The sequence below is a fragment of the Pempheris klunzingeri genome, chromosome 4, assembly GCF_042242105.1.
Source record: "Pempheris klunzingeri isolate RE-2024b chromosome 4, fPemKlu1.hap1, whole genome shotgun sequence".
In the NCBI taxonomy this organism is placed as follows: Eukaryota; Metazoa; Chordata; class Actinopteri; order Acropomatiformes; family Pempheridae; genus Pempheris; species Pempheris klunzingeri.
In genome coordinates this window covers 4,450,408-4,470,460 of record NC_092015.1, presented here as the reverse complement: position 1 = coordinate 4,470,460, position 20,053 = coordinate 4,450,408, and the positions used below count along the sequence as shown (strand labels likewise).

The window sequence follows — 20,053 nt, the reverse complement described above, 5'->3', positions numbered from 1 at the left end:
ATCTTTCTGTACCAAAATATGTAAAAATACCAAAATTAAATTCTAACTTGAGTATTTTAATTATACGCTTCATTAAACTTCTACTCTCTTTTATTATATATGTAGTTACTTTGCAAATCGTATCTGATAAACATGACTAATATGGATTGTTGTGGTAAAGAACGCAGTAGTAGGTAAAGGTACAATAAAGCTGTTTCCTCATGCATACACTAGTATTGATGAATGAATGAATGATACTTTGAATGCAGGACTTGTAGTTGTAATGGACTATTAAGACACTGTGGTATTGCTACTTTTATGTACTGTAAGTTCAGCATGGTAATACTTACATGCAACACTACTTTTGATCATGTTCAATTTCCATTCCCCCGCTAGAATGCCAAACAAATAAATTGGACTCGACAACACCCTTGGCGTACACACTCTCACATATGTACAACAAATGTGCACAACACAGGGTTTGCAGGTATAACTGAACCCAGACTTCAAAAGTGGGCACTAATTCAAGCCCGTCTGTCTTAGCGTTCATATTCTCCCTCTAGCGCTGCTGAATCATAAAGGCTAACAGTCAATACACTGGAACGGATGAGAGTTTGGAAGGTGGCATCTGTGGTCGATTTTTGGTTCACACCACCTGACGAACACATGCGACGGCTCCGCTGAGTGTGGTCCTTGTTTTCTTTTCTGCACTGCAAATAGGTGCAAAGAGCCCGTCTGCTCCAGAGAGGACCTAGAAGTGATGCAGCCTCCCCTGCCCGGCCACCCAAGTGTACAGGATGTGAACTAATACTTTACAGTAAGGAATCATACTCCCTAGAGATAAAAAAAAAAAGGCTCAGGGATGAGTCTGGAAGGCACCCAAAGGTCTGTCAGTAGTTAATGCTAACTGACAGGAAAGTCCAACAGTAAGAGCAACAGGAAGAGGAAACTCTCCCCCACAACATCCTGGATGGCCTGCCTATGTGTGAATGGATATTTTCAGACACTGCGCAGGGTTTCCGAGTCTGTATTTGTGCTTCACAGCTGGTATTGACATGGCAAAGCTTTACTGTCTCATTAGTGATTTAAAAGGATCTGTGTTCCAGTTTGTGTTTGTCAAGTATTACGCAGTGGTTTGGAAAGTAATGTTGTTCTACGGACAAATATTTGCAGTTTGTCTTGAACATTTGTGACACAGTTGTCTGACTGCTGCTTTGCTTATTTGTTATTGCTGTCTCACCACATCACATCTCAGCTATTCACGCCACTTGAGACAATTCAGCCCCATTATGGGAGGCTGGGGTGGTTTCCCTCATGATCCGTCTCTCTTTCCACCTTTTTTGAAGGGCTCTGTGGAAGTCCTGCTTCCCTTTTAAGTCCCACAGTCATCTAATGGTCAGAGTATGCGCAACCAGACATCCTGAGTCACTTATGATGCTGGTTCCTTTCTGTGGGGAAGCTTGACCATGTGTGCCGTGCTCGACCGTTCGTTGCTCATAAACAGTAGGAGCACAGCCTGTGATGTAAAATAAACTAGCCGCCACAACATGTCGACGCTACCGTTAACTAGCGTGAAAACAACAACCGCACTGCCAGATGAAAGGGCTGCAGCGCCGTCACACAACTGCTCTGCCAGTGTCGCTTTGATAGATAATCCAAGGGCTCTGTCTTGTTTTATGAGCTCGGCTGCTAGAGGGTTGCCGTCTGGCACATTAGTACAACTGTGGGATGTGGGTGTGATGCAGGACCTGTCACAAAGCTGCTGTTAACTCCAGGTGACACGAGCAGACAAATACTGCACTGTCTGACTCCAAATGAGCTGTTGGTGTCCAGAGAATGAGAGAAATAAGGTGATCTGTGACTGGGCGAGATCATGTTTACAGCTACAGGGTGCATATTATGCAAAAAGGACTTTTAAGTATCTTTTCAACATAAATATGTCTTGAGACAAATCCTTTGTCTTTTTTTCCTGTTCCATCTTTCAGTGAAGGTGTGCTGAAATGCTCCGTTTTAGATTCAGTCTCGTTTGTCACACGTGTTTATGTATGATTATTATACTTGGGACTGCTTTCTTAACGCAGGCTGTAAGTGGTACGAGCTCCAAAATGGATCGTCACCAGCTATCTGCGACCTGACGTCAGACCGTGAAGCTGTACGTTTTACTGTGACTTATGTTGTTTTGCAGTTTATTTTGCAGGTTAGTCTGTTGAACCTAGTGTTAGCATGACGATCGGCTAATGTGGCTCCCCTTCGGAGCTCAGCTTGTGCTCTGGAGACGCCACAGCTGGTGGGCAGTGCCTTCTTAAAGAGTCAAAAGAGCAGTCTGCACAGTATGAGAAAAATAAAGTGTTTTTTGGAACATCACAGCATGATGTGAAGATTTTCTGCCTGAAAATGAGCAGAATATGTCTCCTTTAAATGAAAGTTTTTGTCGGCTTTAGTAGGATGGTTGATGTCATAGGGCGATGTGGTGCAGCGTCTGGGGTGGTCATCGTCTATAAATATCGTATTCGGGGTGTTCCTCCTCCGTCTTTCCTCACGCTCACGTACAGTGTGCGACAACCTTTTCACCTCAAAACATTTGCAGCCTCTTGATTGAAAGCGTCTATTTCACATCCTCCACCGTCTGCCCTGATCTATCCATCTGCATTCCTCCCTGCGAGTTTCTGTCTCTTTCTCCGCGAGGCACACAGACTTGGGTCTATTTGCTTGAATTTCTCATTTCCTGTTTGGGGTGTGTATCCGATCCCTTGTTCTCGTGCCCAGCACACATCAAACACTCTTGAAATAAGAAAAAAAAGAGACACAAAAGGAGGACACGCAGAACGCATATAAATGAGAGAAAGATGGTATAAGTGCATGTGAATGGGAGAGAGGTGTGTTTGTGTGTGTGTGTGTGTGTGGAGAAAATAGGGATGAACATGTGAGGACAGTTGAAGAGAAAACAATGACTGATGACACAGACACAGTAAAAACCAGTAAAATACAAAGGTGGTAATATCCACAGATATGACCAAAGAAAGCCAAACGTTCTGCAAAATCGTTTTTTATTCTAATCTAATTTATAAGGAATCTGGGCTGCTTTCACTTCCCGTAGCAATTTAATTTTATCCATTCTAATTATCTGTTTAGTTGGTCATTTTCTAAATTTCCTTTAACAAGGCTGTGGTGCCAGTCGAGAGGGGGTCTGCTGGGTATAGGCCATAAAAAAAAGTCTGCTTCAAATTCCCACCGCCAAGAACTGATTCCATTCAGGCTGTGTGTGGGCTCACACTCAGGTATGGAGCCGTGGTTTCAGTGGCTAATGCAACTTCACTTATTGAATTAGGTTGTGAGTCCAAACTGCCTGTTTGATTGGGGAAAAAATTCCAAAAAAAATGAGCCACATGCCAGAACAAACTGTCAGACTGTTCTAGCAGCTAAGATAATATAAAGCCAACTGTTCTGGGTTATCAAAGTTACAGCCCTGAAATGAACTGGTATGTTAATGATGAAGGATGGGAGAGTCATTAGAGATTTTCAATTTTTTACGAATATCAACTTTTTTTAGTGGAGAGAAGTTTCTCTGTTTTTACAGTGGAATAAAATCTGATCCAATATCAAACAAACTCCTCTGAAACGTTCATTGTTTTATCAAACTGTGGATAAATACGAGCAAAACTCATATTCAATCCTCATAAAATGAGCATAGAGAATAACTGGACTGTTATTTTGGGTTATTTGTTATACTAAAGAGCAGTGGTCACTGCCCTTTACTACAGCCCTACTGAATATCCACATACGCGTCTAAAACCTGCAATTAAATGCAAAAGTTTGAAAACTTTTATGAAAAAAAAATCCAGATTCTTCCACGATCATATCACCTCTCCAGGACTTAGACTACAGCCGATTTTACTGCAGGCACCGAAGGTAACAACCTCACTTTATACTTAAAACAGCCCTATGAGAAATGTAAACAGACGCTCAATAAAATATAAACACAATTGCTTTCTATACCCTCCTCCAGTCCCCATCCAGAGCCACCCTGGTTACAAGTCCAAGAAACACAGCAGGACACAGAGGAGGTTTTAATGTGGAAAGGTAAAGCCAGCAGCAAGCTTTTTTTAGGCAGGTATGCATCACGTTTCTTTTTCCAATTACATGGAATTTCCAGCTCCTCACTCCCCTGTGGCGCAAATAACTTTAGTGAACATGCGATGTGTCATTTCAGGATGTTGATTTGCACACTGGCTGATGGCTGCACTGATCAGCAGGAGGCTCCACTGGGACACGGAGGAGAGGCTTTGTAACGCTGCAGACTGATGTGAGCGATCGCTGCGATTCATCGATGACCCAAAGTGACTTTCACGCTAGAAAACACTAGAATTCAGTGCAACCAAGCGTCCTCACCAAGCAGGGGCACAGCAGAGAGGAGGAATAAGAGGAAGGGTGGAGCTCAAGAAGATGAGTTTTGTTTCCACCGAATTATCTTTCATTTTACTTGAAGTCCTTTGCCCTGCCCGCTAGAACAACATATGGCTCAAATAAGTGCGACCCCCCACAGACGGCCTACAGTCATGCTCTCATTAGTGAATTATTCGGACCGAGTGGAGGAGAGGAGGGGAGACGACAGCGCTGCGTTTTCAGCTTCTACCAAACACCGGCAAAGGCAGAGACACAACGGTTAAAAGGGTGGAGTAAAGGAGTAAAAGGGGGGGTTCAAATCACTCACTATGCAGTGGTCTTACATGCTACAGGATGATAAATAGTAAGAAGGTCTGGTGTAACATACACTGCACTCACTCTGAGGCCTCATCATTCATTGGCTCGCGACCCTGGAATGTCACTCACATTCCCCCTGACCTTCATCTGTCTCTTTCTCCGGTTGCTCGTATATCTCTGCGCTCCTCCATTTGTGTTTGTTTTAACTTTCTCAGGACCCCTCCAAAGCCCACGCTCATGCATCGTGCACCCAAGAGGACGGCAATTTCCCCCCTCCGTCCTCCCAGCGAGCCAGATTTTCTCTACCTCTCTCCCTCCCACACCGTCTCTCCCACTCACTGTCTGCGTTTACTCTCAGGCTGTAACGTCAGCTCGTTCTCAGTCAACCCCGTCGTGGTTTTTATGTTTTTTTTTCCGCCCCCCCCCCCTCCTCACTTAAGCGCTACTAGTAAAACCATCACAGAACTAGACGTGTTATGGCTCAGAGAAAAAGACGAGTCATAGGTGATCTTGCTAAGAGAAAGTGAGCTCACGCTCTGGGGTAAGTGTTCGATGGGGGTCACGGTGAGTCACCCGACTGTTTGGCCTCTTACTCTTCACTGCGGGATGCTGCTTGTGAGTCAGGCCAGCAGACTGGACTGGGCTGTATCCTCTGTGTCACTCTCTGTGCTACTCCTCTTATTCTGGTGAACTCCTAACCCTAACCATCTAAAACCCAAACACACCAAACCACAAACCTACAGCTTGACTGGTTGACTTTTCCTTTCTGCTACACAAGACAGATGTCCCTCTCCTGACTCCACTGACCCACGGCGCTTTGTGACTACAGACACTGGAGAGTTTCTGGCAGAGGAAAGATGTTTCAGGATGTGCTTCTCTTCTCTTTAAAAGTTGCGTGATGTTTTTGCAAAACTACTTATTTGGGGCTGGGGTGCGTCAGATGCCATGTGTGAGTGAGTAAAGTTGTGGAGATGTGCACCTGTGCCATGTTTGTCCCCTCATTGACATTTCTGTGGTGGCTGGAGGCCGATGCTGCTGCGTTTCAGATGGCAGGAAACTTCCACTGCAACATCCTCGAGCCTTGATGCATCTGGAAGAAAACCAAAAGGCCCTGTGAGTGAGGCGGTACTTTTGTGTTATACGAGCCTGCATTTTCATTAATTAGAATAGTACTGCGGTGCAGTCAGAGAGGCGGAGACTTAAGGACAGACTATTACTCTAAATTAAAGTAATTACTCCTGACAAACCATGGAAAACTGGCTCCCACATGAATCATTTACCTAATCCTAAACTAATGATTCAGTTGTAACACATTACTCACCATCAGCAACATTTTTCTGGTTAACCTCACATGAACGTATTCTCTCTATCAGCACTCTTATGGCTGCCTACAAACCCAACCGGTTATGCTGCTCAATTTCATGAGCATTTCAGGGGGAATTTAACGAAGGTCCCACACTGACCTCTGCTGGTCCACAAACCAGAAGAACTGCATTGGAAATATTCATATATTATATTTTCTACCTTTAGTTTTTAAATGTCATTGTCAGTGCCTCTCAGTCTCATCCACACATTTAGCTTTTATTCAAATAAGAAAGACTTTTATTGGACAAGCAAACAGAAAACTTTAACCTAAAACCTGCAGGTTCCCTCTCAGGCATCAGGCCGCAGTTTAACCTGAATTGGTGTGTTGACATATTCACATTAGGTTTAACAAGATTCTTCATATTTGCTTATGCACATCTTGGTCTTATCTGCCCTCACCTGTTCCCATTATGCACATACACAGTCAGATTTACATTATATTCCACTTTATACACACTGTATTTGGTTTCTGTATTCTAACCCATGCACTATATTTAATTTAGATTCTTTTATTTGCACGTTTCTCTTCTTTATACATGTTGTTTGAGCATTATTGGAGGCTCAGATTTAAAGATTTCCATTGCCACTGTGTGTTTCTCTGTAATTGCTGTGCACGTGACAAATAAAGAACCTGAACTCAAACTCATTAAAGTTTTTAACAACAAAGCACGTTTGGGTTTTTCGAGAAATAAACATTTCAACAACACTTACCGCTCAAATAGTCCTGCTTTTCCGCGCAGAAAGACTATTTCACACGGACCTTTGTGCTATTTTAACATCACAAATTGCTGGAGAGCGACAGAAGGGGGAAAAAAGTTTTACGACCTTTGCGACAGTTCAGTCAATGGCGCACGAATCGGAAAACGGCAGTGACAAGAAGATGGCGGAGGGAGTTAATGATGCAGAGCTGCTGAAGGAGAAGGCGAATACGTACTTTAAAGGTATTTTCACACACCTGTCAGGTCCACAGCTTTCACCAGCAGCGTGTAACAGACACAGGTGTGAGCACTGATTACAACAGGGGCTTAAATGTGTCGCGACACGCTCCAACAGCAGCCGGTCGCTAATGTTGAGCTAAGCTAACGTTGCTAACTGTGGGACCCATTCATTGGATTACTGAATTGAATCGGCACTTAGCATGTTAAGCTAGCAGCCTGTTCAGCATCAGCGCTGCTGTTAACCCACGCTGTCGCCAGTGCGCCGCTAACTTCAGCTCAGATTTGGTGCTTTCTCCCGGTTTTAACCGCATGGGCCCCCACCACCCCACCGCCATGTGTCCCCATCCATTGTGTTTGTTTTCACGTGTGCTGCCAGATTATTGTGTAGTTTGAACTGAGGCTCAGAAAGAAACTAGAATTTTCTGTCAGGCAGCGGATCCATGTGAGCCGAGCCTCCGTGTGACAGCAGCACGATGCTCAATTCTGCTTTTAGCTGTTTTTTCCCTTTTGCACTCACATTGTAAAATAGATGTGTCCACACTGCTCATTTTGAGAGGAGGTTTATACTAAGAAGGATCAAATGAAAATGTAAACAAAAAGACAGAAAAGATATACATTTGGAGCATTTTAATCACCCTGCTGTTAAAATTAACACAAAAGATTACAGGTTTTTATTAATGTTTTGCTATAAAATACTATAAAAAGTTGAAGTTTGGGATATGTAGAGGCCTGGGCACTACCAGGACACCTGACATCCTGCTGTGTTGTCCTGAGATTGCCGGGTTTTTTTTCCCCCTGAGATAAACTGAATTAAATAAGCATCAGAACAAGGGGAGACACTTACTCATAATCACTCAGTTATTGGGCAATTGCAGATTGAATGTGCCGTCATGTACCCCAATATAAAACGTGTGTCTTCTTAGTCTTCACGCGTCAATCCAGTAAATTATGGCAGTTGTTGGTGTTGACTGCTTCTGTACAAATGCCGTATTTTGTAGATCACCATGGAGTTGTTCCCCTTACTGGGAGACAATGAGGACTAAGAGCGGTTCAGGATCAGGATTTTTTTTTTAGGCCGATCACTAATTGCTGGAAGCGTTATCGACCAATACCAATCACCCAGGATCTGTTTGAAGCCTTCCGTTTATCTTGTGGCATTATTAATTAAACTACTCTTAACAACATTGTGTAGTAAGTATCAAAATATCATGAACTGACAACTGTCTTTCTCTTAGAGACACCTTAAACCACAGCAACTTACTCGTATTTATTGGGGGCAGCTTAGAGCTTAACAAATAAAACTTTCCTCATAAAATAATTATATATATACTGAGGCAGCAAAAATCAATTTGAAGTGTGTATGATCTGCTGCATAACATTTGCTAGTGTGTGGGTTAATATTAGTGATTTTCTGCACACTAAGTGAATGCTGTAGATTCTTGAGACAACCCGATGCTACAGTTTTCACAACTGTAACTGCACGGCTCTGTTCAGTGGCTCTACTACTATACGGCTCAATAGGTTTGCCTAAATGACATGTTCTATCAGCTGAGAATCACTCATAGAGATTATCATCAGGGAAAAGACGGTGGTGCTTTGTGCAGCTGATTTAAGGTGCAACTCCAGCTGAAGTAATGGGGATTTAGCCAGGTTAAAAGAGAGGCACCTTCATGACATTGTAAACCCGACTCTAGGCTCAGCATATCTCGCAAACCCACTAATCTCGCTTTGTAGTCCACCCCCATGGGCTAGCTTCTGTTGTACAAAATCTGTCCTCTGTTACCGGACTGGAATTTAAACGATGTATACACACGACAAATGTTAGTCCTGTCGCCGTAGCCTACAAGGCTAAAAACAAACTTGAGCTCACCATTCCTCCGCTCACCTCTGCACCAGGATGCAGCAGCTGTCTCCTTGTTGCCCGCCTCGGGACCAAATTGCCCACTGCCTGTCAGTCAAACTGGAGCTGTTGTGCATCATCTGTTCGGCCTTTATAGAAACCAACGATCAACCTGTTTAAACAGGATATTGGATGATAATAATAATTGTTGGCTTTACCAAGAACAGCACGCATCATGTCAGTGATATGAGCCACTGCACTGTTTGCATCCCACACAGCAGGTCACACAGAGAAGCCTCCATGGCTACGGGGGCATGAATACACAGGGATGGTGGTGTCTGCCTCCTCATCGTATGCATGGATTAAAGGAAGTTTTACATCAGGGCTTATGATTTAGTTTTTTCCCCCAGCATAGGGTGCAGAGTTGTCCATGCACATGTGTTAGAGTGTGTGACCTGGAGCTGAAATATTGTATATCAAAGCTGTAAAAATGATAACATGAGCCCAGATGTCATCAGGGTTCCTGATTATTGTGACATTGTGATTCAGGTAAAATGTTTTTTTCCTGGATATATAATATATTTCCAGATAAGTGAAATGAATAAGTTCTGCTCTACTGACAACTCTGATACACCCCGCCACCCTAACCGTCAAAAACCCAAACATATTCAAGTCACAATGATTTGAAACTAGGAAAGCAAATCTTTTTGAGAAACTGATACTATAAAATAAAAAAATAAAAATTCTTTAATGATTTGTTGATGGTCATTGATTAATTATCTGTTGATTGACAAGTCATTTGACTAATTGTTTCAGCACTCATTTTATTTTGAGCATTATTATCCAGCTCTAGTATCGACCCAGAGGGGAAATAAATAATGTACCTGTTCTGTCTGCAGTGTTTCTGACATTTCTTAGAAACTTTCTAGAACCACAAACTCTGTTTTCCAGTGAAGATGTGGCGTTTGTTTTTCAGAGAAAGACTATGAAAATGCAATCAAGTACTACACAGAGGCTGTGGAGCTCAATCCATCCAATGCCATCTACTACAGCAACCGAAGCCTGGCATACCTACGCACAGAGTGCTATGGCTATGCCCTGGCTGACGCTACGAAGGCCCTGGAGATAGACAAAAACTACATCAAGGGTTACTACCGCCGTGCCACCTCCAACATGGCACTGGGCAAGTTTAAGGCTGCACTTAAGGACTACGAGACGGTAAGAAATGTTCCATCTTTGATTGTTAGACGCTGCACACATATAACTGCCATGTAGTCTAAACGTTTCTGATGGGCCAATTGAACAATTGACTCCTCCCTTCTTCCAGCCTTTGTCTACTCTCATTGGCCCATAACCCTTTGCGTGGGTCCTCCACCCTTCCTTGACACTAGATATTTAGCCTTCTCGATATCTTTCAGGCTTCTGCACACACACATTGCGATTGAGCACTGATTTGTGAGCTCTAAGCGAATCATATCTGGGGCTTTTTATCTGCGATCTTCAAAAACTGTCAGCGAGTGAAAAGAATCAGGGCTGCGATCCTGTAGTGTGAACGTGGCACACACTACACACGCAGCCAGCCTTAGTTTAAAACTCGATAAGTGCTTCATTTTATGATAACATTATATCTCAGTAACTAAAGCAAAACAACCAAATCTAAAGGGAGATTCACTGTTGTACATCTAACAAGTCACCAGAATTGTAGAATAAAGAGTTAATTTTATTTTCTGGCTGTTGAGCCACTGAATAGACCCAAGGGGCCAGTAAAACCCTGATCTTCTGGTCAAGAGGGCCAGTGGGAGAAAGAAAATGTTAGGGTGAACCCTGGCCTGATTTTCTCAAAAGAAAGCACCCTCCAGCCCCATCTGTTGATGTGTCACCATGAGTTAGGCTCCTCGTGTTGCCTTAACAGCCTGAAATGGGGATCATCCTTTAATCCAGTCATGATGCCAATTAGATCCAGTGTGAAGACCCTCATACCGCAGCTAATTTGGTGTCCATTGTTGCTTGTGCTGTTCTCACAATAAGCAATATAAATATAGCAGGGCTGTGGCAGCAAAGACCTCTGAAGCTCAGCCACAGTTGTAGCAATGCACTGCACCAACTAGACCAAGCACCATGAGAGAAAATGAGTTAATCCTTATTAAGTTATGAGAGGTTAGAGGTAGATTTACATGTATTTATAGTTGTCTGGCATGTATCAGGCGTAGCAGTGACTGACAGTGTGTTTTTACCACAGTACCACACTGAGCATATTTCTCATACTGATTACATGATTAAGAAATTGAAACCGTAACATACTTTTATTACCGCTTACATCCTGGTCTTTGCGGATACGCCGATCAATTTCCTTATGTCTGCCTCAGTGGTGGTTGATGATTAACCAGTGTGGTTGTGTTGTATCATTTCCCTGTCCTGATGATAGGTGGTGAGAGTTCGACCAAATGACAAGGACGCAAGGATGAAGTATCAGGAATGTAACAAGATTGTGAAACAGAAGGCTTTTGAGAGAGCCATCGCCAGCGACGAGATCAAAAAATCTGTTGTCGACTCTCTGGACATTGAAAACATGAGTAAGTTTCCTGCCTGTCTGTCTGTAATGATGATGAAATGCACAGACGTGAGCGTTGTGTGACACATTTGATCCGTTAACTGTACTATTTGATTTGTCATCTGAAAAGATCAAAATAATCTTGTATTGCAGCGATTGAGGATGACTATGTAGGCCCCAAACTTGAAGATGGGAAGGTCACATTGACGTTCATGAAGGAGATGATGGATTGGTTCAAAGACCAGAAGAAACTGCACAGAAAGTGTGCTTATCAGGTAAACATGATTGTTCATATGAAAGACACTCACTGACTGAAGCTCGTGTGGAGTTAATCGTTTTGTTTTTGTATTCTTTCAGATTTTGGTGCAAGTTAAAGATGTTCTATCGAAACTACCAAGTCTTGTTGAAATCACATTAAAAGAGGTGAGGACTTTTCAGATGATAACCAGATTTAAAGTCGCTGTCAGTTCATGTACAATGAGTGCAACAGTATATTCTTTATGTAACAACTCTATGATCTGACAAGCAAAACAGGACTGTAATAGTCAAGCACAGGAGTAAATATAACAGAATATTCCTGTGACTCTGAAAGATGTTTTTCATGCTTGTTTTAATGGAGTTATGTTGTTTTTTACTGTTATTTAAAGTGTTCTTTTTTTCTTTGTCACAGACAGAAAAAGTAACCATTTGTGGCGACACCCACGGGCAATACTACGATCTCCTCAACATCTTCAAGCTGAACGGCTTACCGTCAGAGACCAACCCTTATGTATCTTTAATCTTTGCAGACAGACTTTGATATTTGTGTTGAGTGCGGTCATCCTCCTTGTTTGTGCCGTTCTTTGTCTAAACAGCCAAAAGTCTCAAATCCAGAACTTGTGCGTCATAATGCTTAACCACAGAATTCAGCTGTTCAATGGAGACTTTGTGGATCGCGGCTCTTTCTCTCTTGAGGTCATTCTTACCCTCTTTGGCTTCAAGCTGCTCTACCCAGACAACTTTCACTTGCTTAGGGGTGAGAGCACTCAGTGTGTCTGTGGATGCATGTGATTAATGTGCACATGTGTGCTGTCGCACAGTTCAAAGCACAACACTGAAATTCATTTATTTCATGTTCACAGTATTATTTTGATTGTAAATGTTACATCTGGTACACGACAGGCTTTGTACTTTGTATGAAGCTCTCTAAACTGCATAGCTTACCATTGTTTTTTACCTGCAGGTAACCATGAGACAGACAACATGAACCAGATGTACGGATTTGAAGGAGAGGTCAAAGCCAAGTACACAGCCCAGATGTTCCAGCTGTTCAGCGAGGTCTTCCAGTGGCTGCCTCTTGCACAGTGTATCAACAGCAAAGTACTGGTAAGCAGTGGGAGTTGTGAGTTGACAAGCGGTCACAGCATCACACATTTAGTTTGTTCTTGTTCACACGGTCCAGTCTGTGTTAGACAGCAGAAGTCTGTAACCAGGTGAGCTTGTGTTGTTTTTCAGAAGGATTTTGGGATCGAGTAGAACCTGAAAAGGGGGTTTGGGTTTATAGTAGATGAATGAAACTAAGAGGAATTATTTTATTTATCCTGCAGAGATGAATTATAGGGGAGAGGAAAGCAGATGAAAATAGCAGACTCCCACTGGCTGTCTTCATTTAGAGTCCGTGTGTCTAAATGCATGTTTCCTTCAAGAGACCTTTACCAGGCAGTGCACCTTGTGATGGATTGTTATTATAACAAAGTGACTATTAGTGACCAATACTGAAGACAGTGTGGGTTTACTAACAGCCATAATTTCCTGTGTCTTGCTGATGATTGCTGTCATTATTAATGACTTTTGCAACCCTTAACGGATGCAGCAGTTTGGTATTTTGAACCATGCACTCAGTGCTAATAAGATTCTCCATCCCAGGTTATGCATGGTGGACTGTTCAGTGAAGATGGCGTCACATTGGAAGACCTCAGGAAGATTGACAGGAACAGACAGCCTCCAGACTCAGGTGGGGTCACACTCTGACTGCATCACTGCCATGAAACTAGTCTGACTCACAGGATGTGGGCTGCGGGTATGAAGCCAACTATTTCAGCCGGCGTTCTCCTCCATTCTTGGATCTGTGCGTTGTCATTTTCAAAGTCCCTGTTCGTTAACATGAAACCCCTTTTACTGTTATTAAACTGATGTCACCAAAGCTTTCTGAAGAGGAACAGATCAGTTTGTTGGTCTAGTCGGCATTAGTGGTGCATGCCGCTGCCAGTTAAAAGATGCAAAATCCACCCTGACTGATGATGGTTTGTCAGAAAACAGATCAACATTGAACTTGAAGGAGTTTGGGCTTTTCCGAGGTGCGATCATAAATTGTTGTGGTCCATTTCACTTCGCCCGAGCTCCTGTGATACCAGTTTGATAGCGCTCACTAAGTGCTGCTGTTAAAGCTATTTGCCAATCTATTAAGTCTGTGGTTTTATGAGTCCATTGAGCTCCTCCAAGGCCAAAATACAGGAATACTTCATCTTTAAGGCACCAATGTTTTAAGCAGTGTTACTGTCTTTTTCATCAGTAAAAGTTGTATCACATAGTCGACACACTGTACATCTTTCTGTGGTGTTTCCGTTGGTGAGGATTTAGCTGTTTTAATGCCAGGACTCCCTTCCCCACATCCAAATGTTCCCCTCCAGCCATATTTTGCAGGGGGCAACCTGGGCTGTGTGCTGTCCAAGACGGTTCAAAGAAATAAAAACATGCCAGAGTGATGTGTTGAGTTCTGTGTGAGACTATTATAGAACTGGCTCTAAGAAACCATCCGTAGAAAGGAAAACAAGTACATTTCAACACCTTCTTCTGTTCTTTCACAGGTCCCATGTGTGACCTCCTCTGGTCGGATCCACAGCCTCAGGTCAGTTCACGCTCACCCACTACCTCATCACGTCTATTTGCTCTAAATGTCCAGTGGTTTGTGTTCGAGCAACATTCAGTCCACTTCTACTTTAGATCAAGAATGAATTTGTCCGTCTCTCTCCGTCGTGCAGAACGGCCGGTCAGTCAGCAAACGAGGAGTGAGCTGTCAGTTCGGGCCAGACGTGACTGAGCGCTTCCTGGAACAGAATAAGCTGGACTATATTGTGCGTAGTCATGAGGTCAAAGCTGAGGGCTACGAGGTCACTCACTCAGGGAAGTGCATCACCGTGTTCTCAGCACCCAACTACTGGTACGTAATCGTGCGGGCTAACTTGGAGGTGTTGACTCAGAGGTTAAAGGGTAAAGCTTTTCACTTTAACTGTTGTGTGTTGTCTTCTGCCCCCCCCCCCCCAGTGATCAGATGGGAAACAAAGGAGCTTATATCCACCTCAGGGGATCAGACCTCAAGCCAGAATTTCACCAGTTCACTGCTGTGGTCAGTATCATGTCCTCTAAATTGTTACGGTTAAAATATGTATTTATTGAATGCTGCCGACAAAGAGTAAAATTCAGTCCATGTGCGCAAAGTCTATGTATTTAACGTTTGGTGAAATCAACAATCCTTACAAACACCTGCAAACATTCCAGTTTCTGTGGGTTTACTTTCTCTCCAGCGCTTCTGTTTAGCCGCCTCATTCATGCCACTTCACCCAACTCAAACTGGCGATTCGCGCCACACTGTGCATCACACATATCCTAGTCAGAATATACATACAAGGAACAATGTTGGCGGACAAATGTGTGGGACACGTTGCTAGGGAAGTAACCTACCAACTTCACCAATATTTTGGTGAAGCTGTAAAAAGTAAATAAAACGTTGTAATCAACAGGAAACAAGACACAACTTTGCAACAGGCTATTAATGATTAATTTGTGATTCTCCTTCACAGCCTCATCCGAATGTCAAGCCCATGGCGTATGCCAACACGCTAATGCAGTTGGGGATGATGTAGAAGCCACGCGAATCGGTCTGTGACACTGACGACCTCCCATCTGACCTGAACCATCCCAGTCACCTCACTCCCTCCAGTGCTCGGACATGCTCTCGTTCATGCTTAGCCTAAGGGATCCCTCGCCCCGACAAACCTCCGCTAGTTGTACGCAGAAAGCACGTGGTGTAGTTCAGATGGGAAGAGATCACTTACACCAGCCCAGTTCAGAACTTGGGTGTGTTGTTTCATGTTATCAGTTAAAACTGGAAAAATCCCCATTTCTGTCGTCTACTTGCCCGTTCATGTGTTCCATCACTGGGTAAAGAAAACAACCCTGAGAATTTCAGATGGAGCTGCTTGGTTTTTAAATATTTGATATACTCAGCAGATGGGATCGAGCTGGTATGTACCAAAGATCTGTAATGAAAATGATTGTTCAGTTTTACAAGGAGCATCTTGTGACTGATGCCTAGCATTGTACTGTTGGCCTGTGTACACAACTTAGAGCATTGTAAAATGGGTTAAGAGCAGCATGTCTATCAGTGTTTCTCAAACCATCCTACAGTTTCTTTCTTTTTTATTTTACAGGTATACAAATTATGGTTACATGTATGATCCCAGTCAAAAAATAGAGAATGATTGTCTCTGGGTACACTCTTAAAGGTGCTGTTTGCCATTAGTGGTGTATTTACTTGGTTCAGTCATGTAGCTGGTAACATTTATTTTGCACTGCTGCACTGCTCCCTGTTGAGGAAGATTCTGCTGCTCTCCATGTTTTCATCCTTGACCGTCATTGTGCCACTCGCCCGGCAGCTCCCGCACAGTCTACTCTCCAAACTAGCTTTGGTGTAAGGCAAACACTGATGGCACTCTTAGTCCCCGATACATGTTCGATTACTGGTGATCCTTTCCTCCTCCTCCCCCTCATACGTGGATTTCTTCTGTACACAAACGTCCAAAATGCAATCCCGTCTTGAAACGCACAGCTGCATTGTCCAACGGCCCTCAACTTTTTAGATAATAAAGATACACTGATGTGTATGTATATATACTGTATCATTTAAAGATTCCGTGTAATGTTTGGAGAAAATTATTGAATAAAAAAATCCAGTCCAGTGATTTTAGAAACTGGTATCTTTTTATTTATGTCAATTAAAGATGGTCTTGTGGTGTAACACAATGTCCTTTGAGGGGGGGAGGGGGTTAACAGCTTCATCTACATATGATTAAAAAAAAAATTACTTCATAACGAATGAAAGAAGAGCTATTTACGGCTACTTCCTGTATTTTTTTTTTTTGAGCAACTGTCGCGTTCTTGTGACGTCACGAAGCGGAACAGCTGATCGGCGTGTCGTCAGCTGTGCGCCGCAGCTTGACGACAACACAGCACGAGTTTCACCTTGTTGTGAACCCAGTTGGACACGAAGCGACAAACACGAGCGGCCTGAGATGCCGAAATATTGCTCGGTCCCGAACTGTAAGAGTGACTCCGGCAGCGGCGCCGACAGGAAGAGCTTCTACAAGTGAGATGATTGTTTTTAACTTGGTGATATTGAGCTGTCTTTTAGCCAGTTTGGCTAACTTCGCCGCTCAGTTTGTGGCAGTAGCGTCATGTAACTTTAAGCAACTAGTTCGTGTTTGATGAGTCACCATCTCACAACGTCGAAATGAACCTCTACAGCCATGAAATAGCATCTGAGTGGCCTGATTTTGACCTTTTAAGACAGTTTGGTGCCTGATTAAATCATAATTTGTGATTGTTAGATGTATTTTACATATTGTCTTCTGGATGTCTTCCTAATCCTGGAGCTGATCCGCAGACAGAACACCTGCTGAGACAATATGACAGCACTCATGAGGGTTTTACCTGCAGTTATATCTGTAATACTTAACAACAGGTGGCTCTACATTCAAACTAAAACCAGTGCTCACAGCGACCAGAAGAATAGAAACCTATTTATTATAATATGAAGCATTGCATTAACCAATTTTGCTGCCTTTCTTTGTTGAAAACCAAGAGAGATTCCAATATTCTGAATATTAGAAACAGGTCTCAGTGTTAATGTGACCACCTACAGCACGACCACCAGCCAGGGCCTCAAACATGAGCAGAGCTGAGTCCAATGACGCTGCATTACAAGCCAAAATGTGATGAGTCCTCAGAGTCTGTCCGTCACCTGATCAGTTCTGATGCGCTGATATCTTGTTTGCTTTTCTGTCAAATCATTGGAACAAGCACACAGTCAATTCTGTACTAGCTCACTCTTTTTTCCCTCCCGTTTCTTTTTTGATTACTTGAAGGAGCCCAAATGTCACATCTGTGGTCTTTATGGTGTCCTAGGTTCCCTCTACAGGACCCGGTCCGGCTGCAGCAGTGGCTGAGGAACATGGGACGTGAGCACTGGACTCCCTCTCGACACCAGTATATTTGCCACGAGCATTTTGCACCCTCGAGCTTCAAGGTGCGATGGGGGATCCGATACCTTGAGACTGATGCAGTGCCTACAATCTTCCAGGAGGCAGAGGTAAAACGAAAAGAAAGAAACCTACCGCTGTCTTATTCTGGCTGCACTTACACAAATAGGCCTGCACACGTATTGACTGCATTGATTATTTGCAATGTACAAACAGCTTGCTTTAGCTTTAGCTAAACCTGATGACGTCTCTGAAGTCAGTAGGAAAGTTTTATGTTTGCAACACTGCAGTAGCTCCCGGTTGCCTTTGATAAACACTCTCCTGCTTCTTTCTAGAAAAGGAAAGCCACGGATCACAGTGAGAAGAAGCCGAAGCGGCTCAGAGCTAACGCTCAAAGCATAGCGGTGTCGGATGACAGGACGCTGGCCGTCGACGCTGTAGAGACGGGAAGTACGTTGCATACGGTGCACCTGTATGAGATCACTGTGGACCCACCGCAGCAGGGAGAGACCAGCCTGGTGGAGTCGAGTGACGTCGGAGAATCTGACTGCTCTTTTCAGAGAGACCTGAACCCGCTTGCATCAGTGGACAGATTGGAAATGGAGGCGAATTTCCCTTTGACTTTATTCCAGGCAGTAGATGGTCTCAGTCACAGTGGGGAGAACACGGAGGTGGTGGTGATGTCTGAATGTCCTGCTGGTGAAGGGCAGGATGAGCTTGTGAACGGAATCACTGCTGCCATTTTAACTCAGGGCCACGGGCTGGTCGTGAACGACTCGGTGCTCACAGATGAGGGTGGGGCTTCTCTCGGTGTTGAGGATCTGACTTTTACCACAGAGGGGATCCCGGCCGTCCAGGAAGGCCACGCAACTCAAGTCATCGCCTACTTCGAGACCATACCGAACGTTTTCCCCAGGGAAACCTCTACCCCGTTCACCTTCTCCCCGGACACAGTGCTGTCGTCTGCTCTGAGCTCCAAGCCCATCACATCTACTCTGCCTATAGTGTCCAAGCACGTGCCGCCTTCCCCCTCGTCCCTGGTCCTCACTGTGGAAAGACTGGACACAGACGAGGGAGAGGGAGATGACGGTCAGTCGGAGGAGGACAGCGCAGAGCGGCAGGATCACCAGCTGGAGGAGCACTGGTGAGCAACAACTAAAATCAGCATCTGACCATTTAAATGACTCCTTGGTAGCTTTTCCCTCCAATGTTCTCTTCCTGTATTCCAGCTTCAACAGTCTCTTTTCCATTTCTCTCCTCAACAGCTACCACAAGAACAGCCTGAGCAAGGAGCAGCTGGAGGCGATTGTGTCCGAGCTGCAGAAGAAGGTGAAGGTGCTGCAGCAGCGACACCGCCGACACCTGGAGAAACTCCTGGGCCTGGAGAACACAGTCAGCCAGCTGAGGCAAAGCAACCTGCTGAACGAGGAGCGGCTGCAGCTGCTGGAGAGGGTGAAGAGCTCGGAGTGTTTCCTTGAAATGAACCCAGATTTATTTTGAAATCCAACTTCCAGTCGCTATTCTGAAGTTGATTTTAGCTTGAAGAGCTGTTGAACTTACTCTAAAAACACTCAGCGCAGGCAGATGATGATTAGACGCTGAGGTTGAATTCTTGTGCAATCAGTTTTTTTGCGTAAAGTGAATTATCTTTTTGTTTGGGAACAGTGCATTCACTCGTTGCTCTCTCTCTGTCTCTGTCTCTCAGGCATACATACAGACCAGTGCAGCAGTGTCGGACCCTGCTGAGACTGTGACCATCATCTACGAAGAGGACGACGCTGCGTACTTGTACACTCCGCTGAATGTTGATGAAAAGCTGTGACACCTCAGCTGTGCGTCCATCTGCTGCCCACTGTGCCAAAAAGCGTCGTGGTTAAACAAAGTGCTAACTAATTGTGATTTCAGTTTCTTTTTTCCTCTCAGCAAAACGAGATGTGTGTGAAATGTGTTGTCGGGGAGTAATATGGGACAATGTTGAATGTGTTTTTTATGATTTTTCACCCCCTATCCCTTTCTTCCTTCCTCCAACCACTTTTTGTTTGACTTACAAAGTATTTGTTAGTGATGATGTACATATCAAATTAAAACTAACTTCTGTTTAGGTTTGTGCTTCGTTTCTAGACTTACTACGTATTTCAGCTATTTAAAGAATCAAAGATCATGCCATCAATAAAGTACGGTCACAAGAGAAAGACTTTAATCATCATCACTGACAGCTTTGATCTTTTCTCCTTCAGCAGCAGAAACAAAAGAACTGAGTGAACTCTGCTGTCCCATCCTGTGTAGTGGCAGTGAACACATCACCAGTCGCAGGTTTGGTTTGATGAACTGCTGGTTTGATGCCTGCTGCTACATAGTGCCTCACTTCAACAGTAGCAGAGAG

General features: G+C 43.8%; 2 protein-coding genes across 2 annotated transcripts; both read left to right on the top strand.

Moving 5' to 3' along the window:
• Positions 1–6,889: 6,889 nt before the first annotated feature.
• On the top strand, positions 6,890–16,374 carry ppp5c (protein phosphatase 5, catalytic subunit). The gene is made up of 13 exons (XM_070829792.1): positions 6,890–6,986; positions 9,800–10,041; positions 11,249–11,396; positions 11,528–11,649; positions 11,732–11,797; positions 12,045–12,143; positions 12,284–12,389; positions 12,597–12,739; positions 13,280–13,367; positions 14,221–14,261; positions 14,395–14,573; positions 14,678–14,759; positions 15,214–16,374. The coding sequence occupies exons 1-13, from the start codon at positions 6,890–6,892 to the stop codon at positions 15,274–15,276; spliced, it is 1,476 nt and encodes a 491-aa protein (XP_070685893.1). The 3' UTR covers positions 15,277–16,374.
• Positions 16,375–16,621: 247 nt separating this feature from the next.
• LOC139200210 (THAP domain-containing protein 5-like) lies at positions 16,622–19,756 on the top strand. Its single transcript, XM_070829452.1, has 5 exons — positions 16,622–16,778; positions 17,597–17,780; positions 18,006–18,814; positions 18,936–19,122; positions 19,376–19,756. Exons 1-5 carry the CDS (start codon positions 16,705–16,707, stop codon positions 19,490–19,492), a joined length of 1,371 nt encoding a protein of 456 aa, XP_070685553.1. The 5' UTR covers positions 16,622–16,704; the 3' UTR covers positions 19,493–19,756.
• The last annotated feature ends 297 nt before the right edge of the window (positions 19,757–20,053 follow it).

Excerpts from the sequence above, each read along its gene's own strand:
- ppp5c (XM_070829792.1), top strand. The coding sequence starts at position 6,890 with ATGGCGCACGAATCGGAAAACGGCAGTGACAAGAAGATGGCGGAGGGA. Across the intron at positions 11,397-11,527 it reads TCTGGACATTGAAAACATGA|CGATTGAGGATGACTATGTA; the intron begins GTAAGTTTCCTG and ends CTTGTATTGCAG. Across the intron at positions 13,368-14,220 it reads CAGACAGCCTCCAGACTCAG|GTCCCATGTGTGACCTCCTC; the intron begins GTGGGGTCACAC and ends GTTCTTTCACAG.
- LOC139200210 (XM_070829452.1), top strand. The coding sequence starts at position 16,705 with ATGCCGAAATATTGCTCGGTCCCGAACTGTAAGAGTGACTCCGGCAGC. Across the intron at positions 16,779-17,596 it reads GACAGGAAGAGCTTCTACAA|GTTCCCTCTACAGGACCCGG; the intron begins GTGAGATGATTG and ends ATGGTGTCCTAG. Across the intron at positions 18,815-18,935 it reads CACCAGCTGGAGGAGCACTG|CTACCACAAGAACAGCCTGA; the intron begins GTGAGCAACAAC and ends TCTCCTCAACAG.